Here is a 20,260-nt window from a genome sequence, read left to right as displayed (position 1 = left end):
AGGTACCTATTTGTTCTTGGAAAAGATGCCTGACATGTTGGTAAATCACAGTTTCCTCTCAATTGACTGATTCGATCAACCTATAGCCCTAGATCTGGTGTGACCCTAGGGTTTTCTTGTTTCTCATTTAATTGTTTCAGATTTCAGATTGATATTTGAGAGTTTTTAGATTCGATAATCCTAAAACTTGCCTTTTCTGGACTGTCAATTTCAAGTTCTTGATTGCTGAAGTTGTTTGTGGTATTTTTTAGAGTCTCTTGACTTCCTCTACTGCTGGAATACTTCTCTATCCCCCTGGATTAGAGTGGACTGTTGCTGAATTTGTCTTTCTTTGATATTCTTGTGTCTAGAGTGTTGTTTCTTTTTCTAAAATGGCCTCTGATAGAGCTGATATTATTCATTTGAAACCTGATGGATCAACTTATGGGATTGGCACTGCTGCTGTAGCACATTGTAGTAAGAAATCTTCTACTAGTGGTTATTCTTTTGTTAAAGATGGCATCTATGGTGGATGAAAACATTCGACAACTAGTAGCATCTACTATTTCTTCTACCTTTTCTGCTATTGGCTTATGTGGTGAGTTCTCCAGTTATTGTTCTTCTCCCTCTCACATTTGGATCATTGACTATAGAGCTACCAACCATACGACAGGAGCCTACCCTAACCAACCAAGTAACCTTATAAAACCCATCACAAACATATTCACCCACTGCATCGTTCCCTCTTACCAAAATGTTTCCTGTTCATAATCTCACTACAAATCTGATTTTTGTTGGCTAATTAGTTGATGAAGGTAACATTCTCACCTTTTCTTATGATGGATGTTTGATTCAGGATCGGAACACTAGGAAGGTAAAAGGGAAGGAGTGCAGGTTGGGCCATTTTTTTTGCATCTGAGTCACAATGTAAGAACCTTACTATAATATTATTATGATGGCTTCATCTTACTAGTATGTTGTTGATACATTATATGACTTACGTTTTTTTAAGGTTTTACAATTGAAACTAAAAAGATCCAAGGTTTTTGAGAAGAGAATCAAAGAAAGAAGATAACAATAAAAGAAGTTTCTTCTTTTTTAATCAACTACTCCCTTTCCCTCTCTTAAATTAAATGGAATAGGGGTTCTCCCCTTGTTTTTTGTTGCTCCCTTTTTGTAACTCTCAATCTTTAATTTTTAGAAGTACAACTACAAACTTATATCCTTCTTTAGTTGCTAACTTTGCATGAAATTTCTCTAATAAATACTTTCTATTTCAAAGTGTCATTTTCAAAAATTTTAAATTGAAATTAATATATTTAAAATGATAGTCTTCAGATATGATAATTCTCCATGTTTTGAGAGGAAAGTTAGTGTTATTACTAAATATTATTGCTATTTTTTTCATATATGCATGCCAATTGGCATATAAACTAGGGAACTGACCTAGATTTTAGTTTTTTATTTTATAAAATTCAATTGCCTAGGTCACTAGGCAACTGAGCACTCCACTATCACCTAGAATTGCATATATGCCCTGACAACTATGCAATACATAATCCAAAACTCACACAAAATACAAAACAAAAATGAAGAAAAGTTTATGACAACTACTCACCATCAATTTCTTAATGGTTCCAGACCGGTAAACCATTTGGTGTGTTAAGTAGCTTGAAGCATGGTAATTTGTGAAGAATCTTCGTACTGAATCACTGTATGATTCCTCTGAAGACCATGGGATGGAACGAACAACAATTGAAAAGTGACTTGGATTAGCAGGAGATCCAGTAATGTGTGCTAGCCTCATTTTAGCAATCTTATTGTATTCCTATAGACATAAAAACAAACAAACAAACCTTTCAAATAATTTTTTTTATGAATATATGCAAAATTAAATGAAATATAACGCATATATCAATTACAGAAATTGCATCCTTACAAAGTAAAGAAGAACGCAAGCTGAACAAGTTATTATATATAATGCAAGACAATGGACCCAAAGCCTGCAAAATGAACATCAAAGGAAAGAAAATAAAATCAGATATGCTAATAAATTTGTAGAAGCAATGACTGAAAATATTATCACGACATTCAAATGCAAGTATGCAACATATCAATGAAAAAGCTGAAGGTTATAGGATTGGAAGTTCCAGACAGTAATTAAAGCAGGTACAAATCCATATATATTTACATTGCAATATTTGTAAATATAAGCAACCTTTACTCAATCATTATTAATTGAAAACATGTAAGCAACCTTTACATTGCTTTCTTTATCTGTTTCTAAATTTTAATGAAGCTCGGTTATTGATCAAAAAAAAAAAACACACGTAAGCAACCTATAAGACTTGTTCATGGAAAACTTAATTCAGTAGTGACAGTAAGCAATATAAGCTCATTGCCTCTGGTACGACCTGATTTTGAGGGAAAAAAATCATAAGACTTTTCAATAAACATTTCAGCTCAAGATACAAAGAGACACATGGATTAATATATTCTCATTTTTATCTATGCATATGCTTGTTCTTAATAGGTAAAAAATTCTAATAAAAAAAATAAGCAATGAAATGAAAGGAGACACTATTATTTACTGCTTGATTGCATGCCTAAATGCCTTCCTAGGTGACAGTTTAACTATATAGCTATAATAACAATTTTATAATCCATGTTGGGTTCCACATTTCAGTTTCTTCTTAACAAACTATTTGTGTATATTCTTCTAAAGACAGAAAATTATGAAAAAAAAAAAAGAAAACATCACAAAACCTAGGATTTATAATCAATACCTCTGTAACGTATAACAATTGCTTCAGAATGAAAAAAAAAAAAAAAAATGCATGCCTTTCGTTTCTTTCCCCATCATAAACAGTTTGTTAGCAAACTGTACTACAAACTAGCACTCCTACAAAACAAATCCGAATTCAATCAACCAAATAAAATGGTATTCCTCAAAATACCATCGCTGCCTATTTTATGACAAGTTATCTCTCTCAATATACAAGAAGTTTTTTAAGTGCAGATATGCACCCAGTAGCATTTGTGGGCAGCAACTGTGAAAGCCTCCCAAGTTTTTGAATATTTTCCTTTCAGCCAACAAAGAATCATTTCTTCAAATTATTATCATGATTTTCTATGCTAAAACCAAAACAGACCAAATTGGCCATTCAGCAAATAAAAGCACTCCAACTCAACATATGAATACATAACCAGTCATGTTAAATTTAAAACCCACGTGAAGTAGTTTTTTGCATTATTAAACGGTGCAGTGTATTATCATGATTTTCTATGCTAAAACCAAAACAGACCAAATTGGCCATTCAGCAAATAAAAGCACTCTAACTCAACATATGAATACATAACCAGTCATGTTAAATTTAAAACTCACATGAAGTAGTTTTTTGCATTATTAAATGGTGCAGTATGAAGCATACCATTTTGAACCTTCCTTTACGTTTGATATTGTAAATACATCCAATGATTCTGAAGGAATGTACTTGTGACGCATCTCTTTCCCATAATAATTCAATGGAAGCACTAGAAGAACGCAAATGATAGCAGCAATGGAGAATATCCGGATACTGTAGAGAATTTAATTATCATTTAAGTTCATTGAGGTGACAGGAAAAATAGAAAATAAGAATGTGCAAAATCTATTCAAATACCAAAACATCAGACAATCCAAATACACAATTGCTCAACTAGAAAGCTGAAAGAATTGTAACAAAAGTAGGAAATCTGCAAACATTTTGGTACTTGTTTACTACATGGTTGTCTAAACAAGTAAACTAGAGAATACACTAGAATCTTAAAAACTCTCCCAGAACAAGTAACCTTAATATTGCACCAAGCAAAAAGGAATAAATGTAATTGCCAATGGAAACATTTTTAAAGAATTACTAGGATGAGTTTCTTATTTTGAAGGAAAGTTGTAGAACCAACGTAAAGTACCTGTCTTAAAAACAAATACATATAAAGTTGACCATCCATCATGTTACTGGATGGTTCTATTTATCTCAAGGCAAACAAGCACACTTGCTACTTTACTAGAAGTTAAATTCCAGAAACAAGAAAGAAAATCGTAGCAAAAACACAATGGAGTGAAGGCTGATGCAATAAGCAACAGCACAAGCAACTTCCTAGGAAGTCATAGCTAATTGTGACGGTTCAGCCACCAATGTCACCATCAAGCATGCCATCTAAGTGTCTTCATGTGTCTTGGGTGGGTCATTGTATTCTTTTTGTATAGGGGGGTAATGCCAATGGCAATTATGTAAATAGTAGTATGATTATTCAGTATTTTGATGTATCTTTCTATCACTTCCCCAAAAGCTTAACGTACTCTTTGAGGGGAGGTAGGTAGTCGAGCGAATCAATAGAGTGTAAAGGTTAAGCACGAGATCCCCTCGACACTAAACTGTGTGCTTGTGCTTGCCACCATTTTATGCAATACAAAGAGCCTTTTGTCTAATTTGTGTGCATTTGTTGTTTCCTTGTTGCTTGCTTGTTTACTTCGTAGGCTTACTCGTCAACTAATGTGTGTCGCATGGGGCCCCAACGCACAGCCCCGTGACATAATGGCACATCCAAGCATTAGCTGGATGAAATGCATTTGAACCTGAATGTCTGAATATCACAATTTATCACAAATTGTAAAGAAAGTTCAATTGATCCATGTTCTAGATAATACGATTTTTCTTTTTTCTTTTTTCTTTTTTCTTTAGAACTTCACCAAAAAACATATGCTAAAATCTCAAAAACAAAAATCTATTTGTACCCTATATTCAGTCCAAGTATTGCATAATTAATTGATATTACCAAGTCTACTATTTCTACCATAAGTCATTAATTATACAAATAAAGTTTAGAGCCAGTTAACCCATATACAGTGGTTGTTTAAAACACATTTTCACCAAAAAAACCAAAAAAAAAAAAAGTGTTCTCAAAAAGGTTTCAAAAAAATCCAAAGCATTTAATCAATTAAGTTTTTAAGACAAAAGGCCCTTTGACAAAATTGAAAAGGCAATGATAAGGTGTAAAAGTTGGGTCGCAGTTATTTGGTGGGGACCTTGCCAACTTCTTTTGAAAGAATATGTATAATGAGAACAAATAAAGTAATAATATCATTGAAGTAAGAGAACATGTACAACAATAAGTTGTATACAGGGATTTACAGAACACTGCCCAAGCAGCCCTGTACCCTCTGGCCCTGAATGCATATATATGTCAGCTTGCCTATCAAAAAAATATTGGGTCCCAGTCAATTTAATTCAAATCACATAAATAAGATTGCAAAACTTAAATAATAATCAATGTTTTTTATACAATGGTAAGATTCAGATTGAAACCCCAATTCATCATTCATATCATGAATCACTTTGTAAATTTTAAGATTTTGACAACTAAGACTAACATGCACTACAATTTTCATCATGGACAGCACATTATAACATTAAAAAGTCACCAAGAAGCTAGGGGACCTATCTCTTGGAACATCCTACCTTCCTTTTTATGTTTGGTCTTCTGGAAAGGAATGCAATAAGCACATTTTTAATAGTAAACACCCCAAGGCCACACAAAAGAAAAATGTTTTGAAGAACAAATAGGAAGGTAGATGGTGTGGTAGATTTCAATTTGCATTCTCCTTTTGAATTGTAAAGGCATAGACATGTACATGTGTACTTTTCTCTCACTAAACATGTAAAGTCTTTGTATACAAGGGTTGCCCCTACTTCCTGTCTTGCAATTCATACTTAATAGTTAAATACAATTACCACCATATATATACATTGCTAATGGAAGTGTGAATGGATCTCAAATCTTTGTACTTTTCCTTGAATGCAATACTTGTATTTCTGAATTTACTTCCACTCTATTGTGAGTGCAGAAAACATAATTTTAACTTCTATTCTTCAGTTGAGACATCAACCACTTTCTTTCATTAATTCCTAAATTTAAGCATTTTTGTTTCTCACACCATTAAATTCTACTAATTAACTCTATACCTTATATTCCAATGGTAAAAAAACAAGTAGGTAGTCCTGAACCCGAGTCTTTAGGCTAAAAGGAAACAAATCCACCACTATGCTATGTTTCAATTATTTGTCTTTATGACATGGGTTCTAAATTTTAACTTATAGACATTTTCCCTTCTCAGTGCATCTGTTAAAAAGTAAAGAATGATTATTAAAATGTATATATTTATAAATATTAGCAGAATTGTATTAGTTTCTTGATAATAAGATACACACCATACTTTTAGTTCTTTATCATTTTTCAATGTTTCTCAAGTGTGAATCAATAGTTCACAGTTTACATAAACTTTTAAAGTATGTCTTTCTTATATGTATATGCCTTGCTTATAATCATCTAAAACATAGATTTAGTGTTATAGATGTATTTTTGGGATTTAGCGTTAAAATTGCCTTTTTGATACTCTGAACCTTATAGATACTACATCTAAAGCACAAACTCATTTATAACTTTGCTAATTTTACTATTTTTCCCTAGATATTTTAGCCTTAAGTTTTTTTTTTTTGATAATTGAAATAATTTTATTAATCAGCAATAGACAATAGTACAAAGTCCCCAAGGAAAGGCACGAGTTGCAACCTCTCCGGGCTAGTTAAGTACAGATTTCCAAATTAATAACAACTTACAAAGAAGCACAAAAAAGATCTTCCCTAGAAACCCCCTGTTTGGCTAAAGCATAAACCAAAGAATTAGCAGACCTACTAACCCATTTTACCTCAACTCTCATATTGTTGGTTAACCACTTTACTTTTTTTATGAGATCTTTGTAGCCCCAAATGGTGGTATCCAAGTTTAGGAGCCACCTTGTTACGACCTGAGAGTCCCCTTCAACTAGGAGATGCTCCACCCCAAGCTGGTTGGCGATCTGAATTCCTTGTACTGCAGCAAGGATTTCTGCCCTTGTGGAATCCCCCTCTCCCACCGGTCCTGAGAATAGGGAAATTATGTTGTTGTTCTTATTTCTCAGGATACACCCTATACCTGAAGGCCCGGGGTTGCCTTGGCTGCTTCCATCAAAGTTCAGTTTGATGACACCTTCCAAAGGCAGAACTCATTCTGACAGAACTCTATCCTTCTTTGTTAAAGTGTTAGCTATTACTAGCCAATTCCTCCACAAGTCATCAAAGGAGAAGTCATCAAAGATATCCACAGTTTTCAGCCAATGGATTGCTCTTGTTAGGATACAATCCTTCATTTCATCTAACCCTCTTTCCTTCTCTAAGAAAATTCTTGCATTCCTTTCCTCCCAAAGAGTCCACAGAGTGGCTGCCCTAACACATTTCCACATGACCTTACCTCTTCTAGTGTGCCAAACAAAGACAGATGGGTTGAATAACAAGCTTAAATCAAAAGGCATAGACCACCTACATCCTAATAAACAAAGGCTCCACCTCCATATAGTTGTAGCAAAGGAACAGGAGATCAACAAATGGAAACAGTCCTCATTCTCGGCCTTACACAAGGAACACCAATTTGGGGAAAGACAAAGAGAGGGTCTCTTTTTCTATAAGTTTTCCAAAGTATTGATTTTCCCATAGAAGACTTCCCAGCAAAATACAACAATTTTTGGGGGAATAGGTCGCGCCCAGACTTCTTTGACAGGGAATCCTTGGGAAATGGGATTAGAACTGAGGGATTTTAGAAAAGAAAAGCAAGTAAAAGTACCTTTTGGAAGAGGAGTCCAAACCCTTTGATCAAAAGAAGTGGGGTCCAAGCAAACGGATTCTAGTAAATGAATTAGCTCAATAACACAACTCGACTCACCATCCCTTAACCCTCTACGAAACCCAAAGTCCCAATTTAAAGATAAGGGGTTTAACGGGCTCGGGAGAAAAGTTGCAATTGGCTCATGTTTATGAAGGGAAAGGGAATAGAGCAAGGGGAAACAATCTTTGAGGGGTTGAGTACCCACCCAAATATCCTCCCAGAACATAATAGCATTACCAGAACAAGCATCATACCTGATGAACCTGAGGAAGCGAGGGAGAATACCATGTATAGCCTTCCAAGGTGTAGTAAGGGTAGCTCGGCGAGATATCCCGGAATCCCAACCATTTCCTACACAACCATGAATGCTTGCCACCACCTCATGCCATAATCTTTCTCTCTCTCGGGGCCATCTCCATAGCCACTTCCCTAGAAGGGCTACATTCTTCAGCACTATGTTCACTATCCCTAAACCCCCTTCTTCCATTGGTTTGTTAACTATCTCCCATCTGATCAAGTGATCATTTTTCACCTCTCCTGGTTTCCATAGAAAGTCCCTCATTCTCTTCTCTAGTTTCTTAGCCTCCCTTGGAGGAATCCTAAACACTGAAAGGAAGTAGGTTGGAAGGTTGGCAAGTGTAGCCTTAATTAAAGTCAACCTACCCCCTATTGAAATGTAATTCTTTTTCCAAGCCGCCAAGCACTTATCAAATTTCTCCACAATAGGGTCCAAAAACTACTTTCTTTAGGGTTGGCTCCTAAGGGTGGCCCTAAGTATGTCAAAGGCCAAGAAGAAATATTGCAACCTAAGCATTCTGCAATGGATTCAATCTCCCTATTCTCCAAGTTTACTCCAGCCACACAACTTTTATCAAAATTTACCTTCAAGTTGGAGACCCTCTCAAAGTACTTGTTAAAATCTTAAGGTTCTCCACTTTGCTCAACTCATTCCCTTCACAGAAAATAACAATATCATCACCAAACTGAAGGTAAGTTACTGGAACGCCTCTGCTCCCTATTCTCCATCCCTTTATTTGGCCCTTCTCATCTGCTTTGGAGATCATCCTACTAAAGACATCAGCAACAAGTGTAAAGAGAAAAGGGGAGAGTGGGTCCCCTTGTCTTAAGCCTCTATTGGCTGGAAAAAAGTCCTTAACCACCCCATTCACCAACATTGAATAACGACAAGAGTTTAAGCATCCTCTTATCCAATTACACCATTTATCCCCAAATCCACGTCTTCTTGACATCTCCAACAGGAAACTCCAATCCACTAAGTCATAGGCTTTCTCCAATTCTAGTTTGCAAACAAATCCTTTCTTGCCTGACCTCCTTATCTCTTCCACACTCTTGTTTGCAATAAGGATCTGATCTATAATTTGTCTATCCTGTATAAAGGCTCATTGTGCTTGGCTAACGAGAGAGGGGAGAACTGCTTTGATCCTCCTAGAGAGCACATTTGCCAAAATCTTATAGATGCTTGTCACCAAGCTAATTGGCCAAAAATCTTTGGGGTGTCTGGCATCATTCTTTTTGGGAATTAAGGCTATAAAGGTGGCATTGATTCCAGGACTCACAAAATGTTTATCCTCAAATTCTCTAAATACTCCAATTAAGTCTTCTTTGACTATGTCCCAACAGTCCTGATAAAATGCCATTGTAAATCCGTCAGGACCCGGTGCCTAAGCCCTATCCATAGAAAAAACAGCTTGATTAATTTCCTCTTCCTCAATCATACTTTCCATCCATCCCTTATCTGTTTGGTTCAAAGTTGGCCAATTCTCCTCCCCTACTATTAACCTCTCCTCTTGAGAGGTTATCTCCACACCATCAACCTCAAGCTTTAGTATCAGATTTTTCCTCCTCCCATTAGCCAAAGCATGAAAGAATTTGGTATTCCCATCCCCTTCCATGATCCACTAATGTCTGGATTTTTATCTCCAAGAGATCTCCTCCCTCAACAAAGTCTCCTCTAACTCCTTTTTCAGTTTCCTCCTCATTTCTCTGTCTTGCTCCTCCATCATCCCTTGGGATTCTTTTGCATCTAACTCCTCAATCTGAACCAATAATCTATCTTTTACCTCCTCCACTCTTCCAAATTGATCTTTATTCCATTCTTTTATTTTGCCTCTCAACCTTTTTAATTTTTTGTGGAATCTAACCCCATCCCATTTCACTTCTCTCATCTCTTCGCTCCACCATTCCTTAACCTTAGGCAAGAAGTCCAGGTGTGTCAGCCACATATTTTCAAACCTGAATGGTCTAGGTCCATTACCAAGAGGTTCTTGTCCTACTTCTTCAGACAAGCTTTCTTCTTCAGATTCTCCACAATTAATCCAGTGCCCATCCACGTCTTCTTCCCTCTAATCTTCTTTGGATTTTATATGCCAAGATCAGGTTTGTCTTGTAAGGATGAGGAATGTTTAACCCACCATAACTGTGAAAAATTCGCCCCTTGCCAGCTATTAGAGGTCAATGGGATGATGCTTGACCATCCTTACTGTCTTCCATCGACCCACCCTCTCTCCCACATGTGATACTTAAGTTACCACGTGAGGGAAGCCTAGAATATGATCCAATCGGATAGTCCGATCCCAATTCAATAGTTTTCTCACCCCCTTTTCCCCCCTTCTCAGCACCTCGACATATGAAAGTCCTCCACTCATCTCAATCGTCCGTTTAAATTCAAAAACTTTTGAAAATCCAGCCTTAAATGGTAAAACAGAGCCAAATGGGGCCCTATAAAGCCTCTCTCTCCTTCTATTCCATGTGACATCCATCCGTACATGTCAGCACCATCTTCTTCCTTTCTCCCTTTCCCCCAAAGTGTCATTTCAGCTTCCGATGCTAACCAAACCTTCCTCCACCTCCCATCGGAGAACATCTCAATCAATCTTGTAAGCCTCTCTGGTTTGGAAGACCCAATCTTGATTTTCACCACTTGAAGATCTGAAATGTTCACCGCTACAAAAGAACCACAACAAATTGCAGCCACTTGAGAAAATATTTCCTCTATCTACAGATTGAAGGGAAGCCCAACAACTTTTACTTGAAGGATTTCTTCCTCTAACTTCACATCATGGCAAGAAGGATTCCAGTTCTCTATCATCACCATCCCCTCACGGATATTTACTCTGGAAATTTTCTCATGGCGGCAACCCAGGTCAAGTATGGTCACTTTCTCTTCGAACAGAACAAGCGTTGCCTTCTCAATTAACGAGAGAACTGCCAATAACATCTTGTAAAACTCCATCCCAATCTTCAACCTTCTTAGCCAATCTAACCAGCTCCTCTTTCACCATCCCTCCAGACTTCCATTAATCACCAATTTCAAGCAAAAGGAAGTTGCACACATTCCTTTAATTTCCTCCGCCTTCTCCACCCCACTGTGTGTTTTAGATGCTTGTCTAGCCTCTGAGGCTTCCAGAGGAGCACTGGGGGGGTTTCGCAACCCTTTCCAAAAGCCATCTTCCCTGTTCAAAATGTTGTTAGACAGTGTATGCCCTTAGCTCCAATCAAATTGATGTACTAATGCATTTATTGTAAATGAATAAAAGTACATAATTGTTTCATGTTATAATTGGTGTATTTCTGTGTAATTACCCTTAAATTGGATGTTTATGAGACTCGTGTTAATTTAGAATGTTCTCAACCTTGGATAGACTTGGGGAAGTTTATCCTGTCAAGGCTGACATTGATGTGCTGCCAAGAAGGTTGGGGCAGCCTATCTCAGTTGCCAGGGTTGGACCCAAAGCACATGTAGTGTGTGTTTGTTTGAAACACTGAACTCGGACCAATTTCCAATTATGCCCTGGACCTTGGAGACTGGTGGGCAAAACTGGAAAGTTACACATAACCCCTAGACTCGATTATGGTACTGCATTGGGTGTCAGATTGGGTTGTCTTTGATATGCCAATCAGTGAGATCTTTTGGGGTCAAAACCTGGGTATGTTGGGGCAGTCTGGGAATTCACTCGAGTGGGTGATCATAGTGACAGGATCAGCCCCTTTGTTGAACAAAGTAAAAGATTGGGACTGCACTCTCTCTGATGGAAACCAAAACTATCAGTAGTCGATTTTAACTGTGTTTGAGATTTCTTTTGCAAAATATATTTATATGATAATATTATATATTATGTTGTAAGAAAAAGGTTTGCAAAAGGTTTTAATTGAACCCATCCGAGCAGAGAGTGCAACACTGCACCTTGCAGCTAGGGGAGAGGTCATTCCTATCGGGCAGTGTTTGATCATTAAGGGCTAAGAGGTTAAATGTAAGGAGGCCATTTAGGGTTATTTACCTAATGGGCTATATCTTACTTAAATCCATTATCCTTGGGCCTTCATAGGATGGTTGGACTCAATGATCATTTAATGTAAATGTTGGGCCCATTAAGAGTCCATACTGATGAACTCAGGGTTCACTGTGTTTGATAGTGAATTCGGCCAGCCTTTTCACAGAAGCTAGGCCGAACCCATATGGGCTTATGTAAGGCCATTGTTAGGGTCCCACACCATACAAAGTGAACCAAATGGGCCTAAAGCCCATGATTAATTGGATTAATCAAGTGGTCACATGACAGCTTAAGCAGTCATGTGACTTGGGCGAATATGGGTTTGGATAAGGGTCTGGATCAGCCATTAGGATAAGAGGATAAGTCTTATCCACTTAGAGAGTCCAAATCCAAATAAAGATTTGGATTGGGAACCTCCTAATCAGATTAGGAGTGGTGCTCCTTAAGGCTTATAAATAGGGAGGAGGCGAACTACTCCAGTTATCACTCTACTCTCAGTTCTCTCTCTCTGTTCTTGCCGCCCTAGAAACCCTAATTCGACCTCTAGTTCTTGAACTGATATTGATCAGTTCTGACTTCTGATTTTTGCAAGAATATATCAGAACCAATTCGTGCTCACCTCCCTTGTTTGATCCAAGGTGTTGGATCACAGTTCTGCTGAAAACTATGTTGTTGAACCGACTTCAATTCAAGTTGCGCCATCTTCAATGGAAGCTAGTTTTGGAACTCTCTTTGGGCGTGAACTACCACTTTGGGAGCTACATTTGTGGAATATGTATCAGGTATATTTCTCCATTTCTTTTAGTTTCAAATCTGGTTCGGTTTCGGTGCACAAACGATCCTAGAAAAATGTAGTTTTTCTAAAACTGGGAATACGATTCCCGAAAGGGTGAAAGAAAATTTTTGAAATTTCGCCCAGCCATCTAGCATGGTTCGGCCATCCATATGATGGATTTCCTTTCCTTCACAAAATCATATATAGCTTCCACGAACTTCAGCCAACCCTATTTTCCTTTTCCTTTTGGAATACACACCACCTATTTTCCCAATATTTTGCCGATATGTTCACAATATTTCAGGTTTCATTGACAGACCATATGTTTATGGTTTAAAATTTTAGAATATTATCAAAAACTTTTTAGTATTTCATTAAAACCATTCTAATTTTTTAAAAATATTTTCCTAAAGAACCAACAAGGGATTGGTGATTGGATAATTGGCTTACTATTTTATATACGGTTCACTTACCAAGTCACTATAATTCAAAAGAAAAGGAAATGCATATAACTACAAGAGTATTCTCAATGTAATCAAAAGTTCAAAACATAAAGTAACAATAAAGACAAAAGTGAAAATAGCAAGTAATTTATATATTAAAAGAAGATAACATGGCCATATGACAAAAGGGAGACAAAGAGAAAGATGCCTATTACGGTCTCTTAATCTTCTCCTATTTGACTTATACAGTTCTTTTCTATGGTTTTTTGAGCCTTAAATGTGCAGTTATATTTCTTCTAAAGATTTCTCACTAATTCTACATTTCTAGAAAACTTTCCTAATGTTTTAGATTTTCTAAATATCTTATGAAATAAGTGAAATATCTCCAAAGTTTCTCCAACTCCACATGGTGAAATCTCCATTGGCATTGAAATTTTTTTTTAATAGATGACATTGAAATTGTGAACCATGCTTATATCATTCTTGTATATCTAGATTTTAGATCTGAATGCCATTTCTCAAAATTTAAGTCTTGCCAAGTTTAGTTAAATTTCTAACATGTACAGAATTTTTACAGTATGTTTTATTAAAAGGTACCATTTTACATATTTTAAAAGCACTCATGCTATAGAGTACATATAGAAGTGTTCATGCAGAATCCAGTATGTGTCCAACACCCGCTAGGCATGTACAGGCAACTGGGTATCATATATCTTCCCAGTCAACACCCAAAGAATAGTACCACCAGTAACATGAAATTCATATGTTGGTCACGAGGGGAACAAATTCATATCTATCAACTTTACTGGATAGAATTTTCAGGAAGTGAGATGTTAATCACCTGAAAACAAGTATTCTGAGGAAAACCACAGCATCCAAGCCACCAATTTCCAAGATTTCATCTTCAGATGTTTCCAAGGCTTTCAAAATCCAGCTAGGGGAAGGAACTAACCTCTTTAAGCATATAAATTCATTGCGTTTTATGTTTTCTCGAGCAAGCTTCTGGCCAAAGTAGACACTAACATTTGCTGGTTGTTTTCTCAGGACAGAATACAATGACAAAAGCAGCACACACAGGCCTATATTAATGCCTGCAGAGGTTAAGAGAGCAGAGACTTTCATCTCTGTCCACTACAAGTGGAAATCTTAGGCATCATCCTGCCTACAGCCACATAAAGGCATAAAGGTTTCCACCATTGGCTGAGACAAGTTCTAAAGGAAAATCACTGCAGGAAAATGGATTGACTTTCCTTAGACACAAAATGCAAGATGCTGAAAATGTAATAAATATATCACAGTGAATGTGAAAGTGCAGATGAATCCACATGACAACTACAACGTCAACTTTTACCTTTTAAACAGTTGTTAGGATATACTGAAGTATGTTCAGGTACTAATACAACTGTTCAAAGTTAGACAAGGCTTATTGCAATAAAGAACCTGAAAGATGAACACCCATTTTTAGAATTTTAATATGCTAAAGTTCAACAGTTTACATATAATATTGTGGTAAAAAAATTAAAAGTTTTAAGTAACCTTTTTACCAAAAGTTCAAAATAGTTATTGAGTCCAATTTGCATAGCCGCACACACACAGAGATGCTGGGTTTTAGTGCATAGTAGAAAGAGAGTGAAGGCAGAGAACCAAAATTCAGAAATCACTAAATTAAATTAACCAAGAACAATTGCTATTTTAATAGGCTGAATCTTTGAAAAAGAAATGGAAAATTTTTTTAATTAAAAATACTATTTTAAGATTAAGAAATCACAAATGCTACTTAATGAGATTCAAAAACATGAATTGGACTCCAATTCATGTTTTTTGAATTGGTTTTTCTCTCTAATCCAGCATATTTTTGAATTAAATAATAGCACAATCTAATCCTGCAAACATTTGTCATGTAGCATGTTTGATGTGATTACTATTGTTATGTGAGAAACTCTATCATTCTCCGCCAGTTCTCCACCGTTCTCAGTCACAGTGAGAAACTCCCACCATTTTCCATCATTCTCAGTTAAGTGACAGTGATTACTAAAGATTTCAATTACATCAACTATGAAAGCGAAATGTTTAAAATAAAATACTACAGACACAAAAAAAAAGAATAACCAAATGGCATTTCAAGAAACAGGGCAAAGGAAGACCTTTGCAAGAAGAGATCTTTAGCAGTACAAATGGAAAAGGAAACAGTTCATGCACACACTAATTCAATTACTATAATTTCCATCAACACTAAATAAAACACTAAAGACACAAAAGGAAGAACCAAATGACATTCAAGAAACAGAGCAAGGAAGAATATTAAACAGACCTTTGCAAGAAGAGATCTTCAGCAGTATAAATAGAAAAGGAAATAGTTCATGCACACACAAACTCAATCCCTATTTCCATTAACCCTAAGTAACTTTCCCACCACAATAAACCTACTCTACTCGTAAAATAGAGAATTTTTATAGCATCTTCATCAGCATCAATCTACCCCAAGATAATGAGAATCAATAATTGCTTAAGCAAAGAATCGCATGTACTCCAATCAATTGGAAATGACCTTGTCAATCAATAGGACCCATTAAGAGATCTCTTAGCCCAAAATCACTACAATTTCCTCTACCTATTCTACCTCTACCTAACCCCAAAGGGATCTGATCTTGGAGGACTGAAATTGCAGCTAGACAATTTTCATTCAGGTATCCTTTCAATAGAACCTGCTGTGTTTGGTTGCTGTGCAATTTTATTCGCACTAGTACAAATGCATGGGAATGCAAATGAAGAAAATGCAACTTCTAGTTTAATTTCGCTTTGGATTTTACTTTATTCTGCTCCATGTCTTAATTTACATCATTTGTACTGCAATCAAACAAAATAAGCTAAAATTTGAAACAAAGATAGGTCAGAATTTACACTCAAATCATTTGCACTGCCATAGTTTTGCACCAGTGCAAATTTATTTGTATTGCAACCAAACACAGCCTAAAAGTAAATAGATGAGGACCAATACCTTCCTGAACCATTATGATCTTTAGCCGAAATGCTTCCACCAAATTCCCCTACTTGCAAGTCTTAGCAATCCAAATATTGTCAGTGCAACTCGTACAAGAGAGAACACAACAAATTTGGGGTGTGTCTAATGTGTCTACCACACCAAGAAGAGGCTATTTATATTAAAGGATATAAAAGGGCACACTTCTGTCCTTATAATACAATAAATAATGTACAAGACAATAATGCAAATGAAGAAAAGGGCACACTTTTTTTTTATAGGAAACGGTAACTTTCATTAGATAAAACCATAAGAAACAAAAACTCCCGATTCACCCCCTGTTTTGCTAGGTAGTCAGCTAATGCATTTGCTGACCTCCTAGACCAATACACTTTTGCATCCAGCTCCCTTGTGAGGCTCAATAATTCCCTTACCTGTTGTCTAAGGGACCACGTTCCCAAACTGTTTGATTGCAGCCATCCTACTACTAATTTTGAATCCCCCTCCACTTCCAACTGTTGGAAACCCAATTGCTTGGCCCATCTGAGACCCTAGGGGAGCACCAAAACTTCAGCTCTAAGCGAGTCCCCCACACCTATTGGGCCAGAAAACAGAGCTAGGATTTTTCCTTCCGCATCTCTAAACACATCCCCTATTCCAGAAGGTCCAGGGTTCCCAATAGAGCTGCCATCAAAGTTCAGTTTGACATGACACTGCAAAGGAGGGGACCAAACTGCTTGTATGGTAGGTGATGAAGTAGAAGATCTTGCTAAAATATTCCAACCTCTAATCAAATCATCTGTAGACATCCTTGAACAAGTCAAGAGTTTTCAGCCAATGTACTGCCTTGATGGTGATCCCTTCAATAACTTCAGGAGCTGATTTTTCTTTCCCTTGGAAAATCCTATTGTTTCTCTCTTCCCATACTGCCCACAAGATAGCTGCCCTCGTTGTTCTCCACATCACCCTTCCTTTCTTCTTTGGTTGTCAGAAAAAGCAAGGGTCAAGAGTTTTAAATATCTTAAGAAAAAGGCCAATAGTAAGTAATTTTTTCATTTATTATAAAGAGGATAGAGTTTTACGCAGCACTCTGGGATGGTAAATGGTTCGAGTTGAGCTGGGTTTACCAAAACAACAGTAGTCTTTTACGGTTCCTCCAAGTGACAAGCGAAAACAAACCTCACTTGAACTCAGAGAATTCACCTTTACGTTTGTGTTTTTCAAATGAACAGAAGAAAAATCTTATATATATATATATATATATATATATAAGAAGTATGAGTAAATCTAATAGACAACAAACAATATCAGAAAATAAAAATCAATTAAAAGAAGAAAAAAATAGAAGGAAAACATGCATTTGTCTTTTTCATTTAAAATTAAGGAATAGAGTTGAGGCATTGCATTTATCTTCTCATATCAAAATTTCCAAGAGGAAAACCTAGAGTTAATCAGCAAAAGTAATAAAGTAAAAATTCAAATATGAAATACCAATTGAAATAACTTTCCAATGTCCATAACTCAAATGAGAAGTTCAGATTTAATGAACCTTTCGAATATCCATAACTCAATAGAAAACATGGTGCTGGAAATGCCGTCCGCTGCCGCCTAAGACAAAGACAAGAGGGGGGGCAGAGAGAGAGCACGAAGGAAAACCTCCTTCAACTGTGGAGACTCTGCAAAAATAGAGAAATAAAACTGTGAGACCTGAATCACAAAATGGGAATACAAAAAAGAAAAAATTGTTAGACTTGGACCAATCAAACACCCCTCTCGCGGCAACACTAGGAAGGCAGCACGCTCCGGCCAAGATAGCAAGAAGGTTTAGAAAGAGAAGGAACGACGCTATGCTAGGGTTTAGAAAGAGAAGGAGAGATGGGCTGACGGAGCGAGAGGAAGGGACGAGCGAGAGAGCAGGGTTTGCTTCAGACGAGAAAGAGACGGAGGGAGAGGAAAAAGGCAAAACGCCCATATAAAAATCAGAAGGGTCAAAAAGGAAGGGACGGCGACGACGGCGTTGGCTTCCGGGTTCGGGCCGTTCGGCGATGACGGAGGGATAGCCGGAGTCCGGAGAGGTGTCTGGTCAGGGAATATGGTTTGAGAGGAGAGAAACACGAAACGCGGTATGCCTATCAGAAGGGTGAAAAGACGAACAAACCCTTCACGAAACGTGGGAAGGAGTACGAACGTGCGGTGTGCGGATGCCTTTTGTTTAAGAAGGCCTCGCGTAGACTCTTTTTGTTTTTACGTTTATTTAGGCTATGTTTGATTTGAAGGAAAAGGTTGGGAAAGGAAGGATATACAAGGTCCGTAAGGATTTCCTTACCTTTCTCTAGAATTTCTATTTTTTCCTTCAAATCAAACAGAGTTTTAGGTGTTTGGTTTGAAGGAAAACATAGGAAAAGGAAGGGAAAGACAAGTATACAAGATTTGAAAAGGTTTTCCTACTTTTTCCTTCCTTTCTCTGTATTTTTTTTTAAACCAAACATAGTTTTAGGGATAGCAATTTCATGGGAATTTTTGGTATATGACCCATTATGGCCCTAATAGGATTCGTTTATCAAAACCCTATAGGGTTTAGGACGGGTTTGAGATTGTAGATTAAAATCCTATAGGATTTGGGCTTTGACTTAGGGTACCAATACTCGATACCTAGTTCTATTTGACACAGGTACCTTTTTGATACCAAAATATAAACCCAGCTATTATATATATATAATTCTATTGAATATAAATTAAAATATTAACTAATAAATACAAAAATTGTAAGATATATCATGCACAAATTTATAAATTTTAAGTAATAAGATAATTATTTTGTTACTAATATTTTATTTGTATAAATTTCTTGGGATTAAAATCATCTTTTGATGTAAATTTGGATTTGATAAACTATTTATTCTATTTTCTATTTATTTATAAAATGATAATTTTAAATATTATTTCTTTTAAATTTTAGTTGGAATTATTAATCATAAATGTGTATTGTTTGTTTGGATGAACGCAAAAGTTAATAAAAATTATTTTATTTCATTAAATAACACAAAAGACGAGATGGCTTAGTGGCTTAAAGTAGTGTTAAGAGTTTCAATGTTATCATTAACTAATTCGGGTTCAAATCATGTTGTAAGAATTAATAAATGTTCTTTAGTAGAAAGCATTAATTAACTTTTCAAATTGAGTGGGATAGGTTTAACGGGTTTAGGACAGGATGAATTTTGGAAATTGAGAGGAAAAGTTAGATGAGTTTAGGATCAAGGGTACATAGGCGGGTTCGGGAATGGATAGGGCATTTTGCACGGGTACCCTACCTGTTGCCATTCCTACGTATACTAACACTTCCCATGAAATGCTTGGGATACATGAGAATTTATATGGCATTCATGTTTTAGATTTTGAAAGGGGAAATTGGTCAATGGAATTTTGGTTCCAATTAACTAAGACACCCATGATTTTTTTCAATATATGGGGTTTATGAAAAAATTATTTTTTAGGGGTAAGTGATACACATCTCCCAAGTGGGTAAGTAAGTTCCCCACTTGGGAGCACTTGGATGAGACAAAATTGCCCTTTTAATAATGAATTTTTATAGCTAAAACAGTAACTATCTTATTTACTTGGTAAATAAAAAAACGTGGATATAAACTTACCCGAATAAATATTTTCCAAGTCTCCACTAGTACAACTAGTAGGAGGCCTTACCAACTAACCTTTTGGCACCTTGTAATGCAATGCTATTAATTAATTTGCAATAAAATTAGAGGAGGAAACAAATCAAACTTTTCACGAGTTATTTGAGCTTAGCTTATGTAAAGCTCAATTCGTGTTGGTTTAAACCAAGCTTGAGCCTAATATATAGGCTCATTTGCTAATCAAGTCGAGCTTGAGCGCAATGAAGCTTGATGCATGAGGCTTGCATCAAAGCCTAATACATACATACATATACATGCATGCATGCATGTGCATGCATACATACATATCAAACTGCAAGCCTTGTGACATATCAAACTTTTATCAAGAAAGGATTGCTAGAGGTTTTGCAAAGATGGTCCGA

At 36.4% G+C, this 20,260-nt stretch overlaps 1 protein-coding gene across 17 annotated transcripts in view; it reads right to left on the bottom strand.

Moving 5' to 3' along the window:
- Window positions 1-18,387, bottom strand: part of LOC104590482 (hyperosmolality-gated Ca2+ permeable channel 2.1-like) — a 94,693-nt gene extending 76,306 nt beyond the window's left edge. For 8 of the 17 annotated variants that reach the window (XM_088895348.1, XM_088895356.1, XM_088895362.1 and 5 more), the window contains exons 1-6: window positions 17,756-18,385; window positions 14,578-14,666; window positions 14,068-14,452; window positions 3,411-3,557; window positions 1,919-1,982; window positions 1,598-1,807 (exon numbers count right to left, since the gene is read on the bottom strand). In XM_088895348.1, the coding sequence (XP_088751474.1) occupies window positions 1,598-1,807; window positions 1,919-1,982; window positions 3,411-3,557; window positions 14,068-14,348 (702 nt within the window). In that variant the 5' untranslated portion in view covers window positions 14,349-14,452; window positions 14,578-14,666; window positions 17,756-18,385. Of the gene's footprint in view, window positions 1-1,597; window positions 1,808-1,918; window positions 1,983-3,410; window positions 3,558-14,067; window positions 14,453-14,577; window positions 14,667-17,755 lie in introns of all 17 variants that reach the window. The other 9 variants (XM_088895350.1, XM_088895363.1, XM_088895349.1 and 6 more) reach the window with 8 other exon arrangements.
- Window positions 18,388-20,260: the final 1,873 nt, after the last annotated feature.

Source organism: Nelumbo nucifera, chromosome 1 (genome assembly GCF_055504915.1).
Source record: "Nelumbo nucifera cultivar China Antique chromosome 1, China Antique-T2T, whole genome shotgun sequence".
Taxonomy (NCBI): Eukaryota; Viridiplantae; Streptophyta; class Magnoliopsida; order Proteales; family Nelumbonaceae; genus Nelumbo; species Nelumbo nucifera.
The sequence above is the reverse complement of the archived record's forward strand: the minus strand, read 5'-3'. Positions and strand labels throughout refer to the sequence as shown.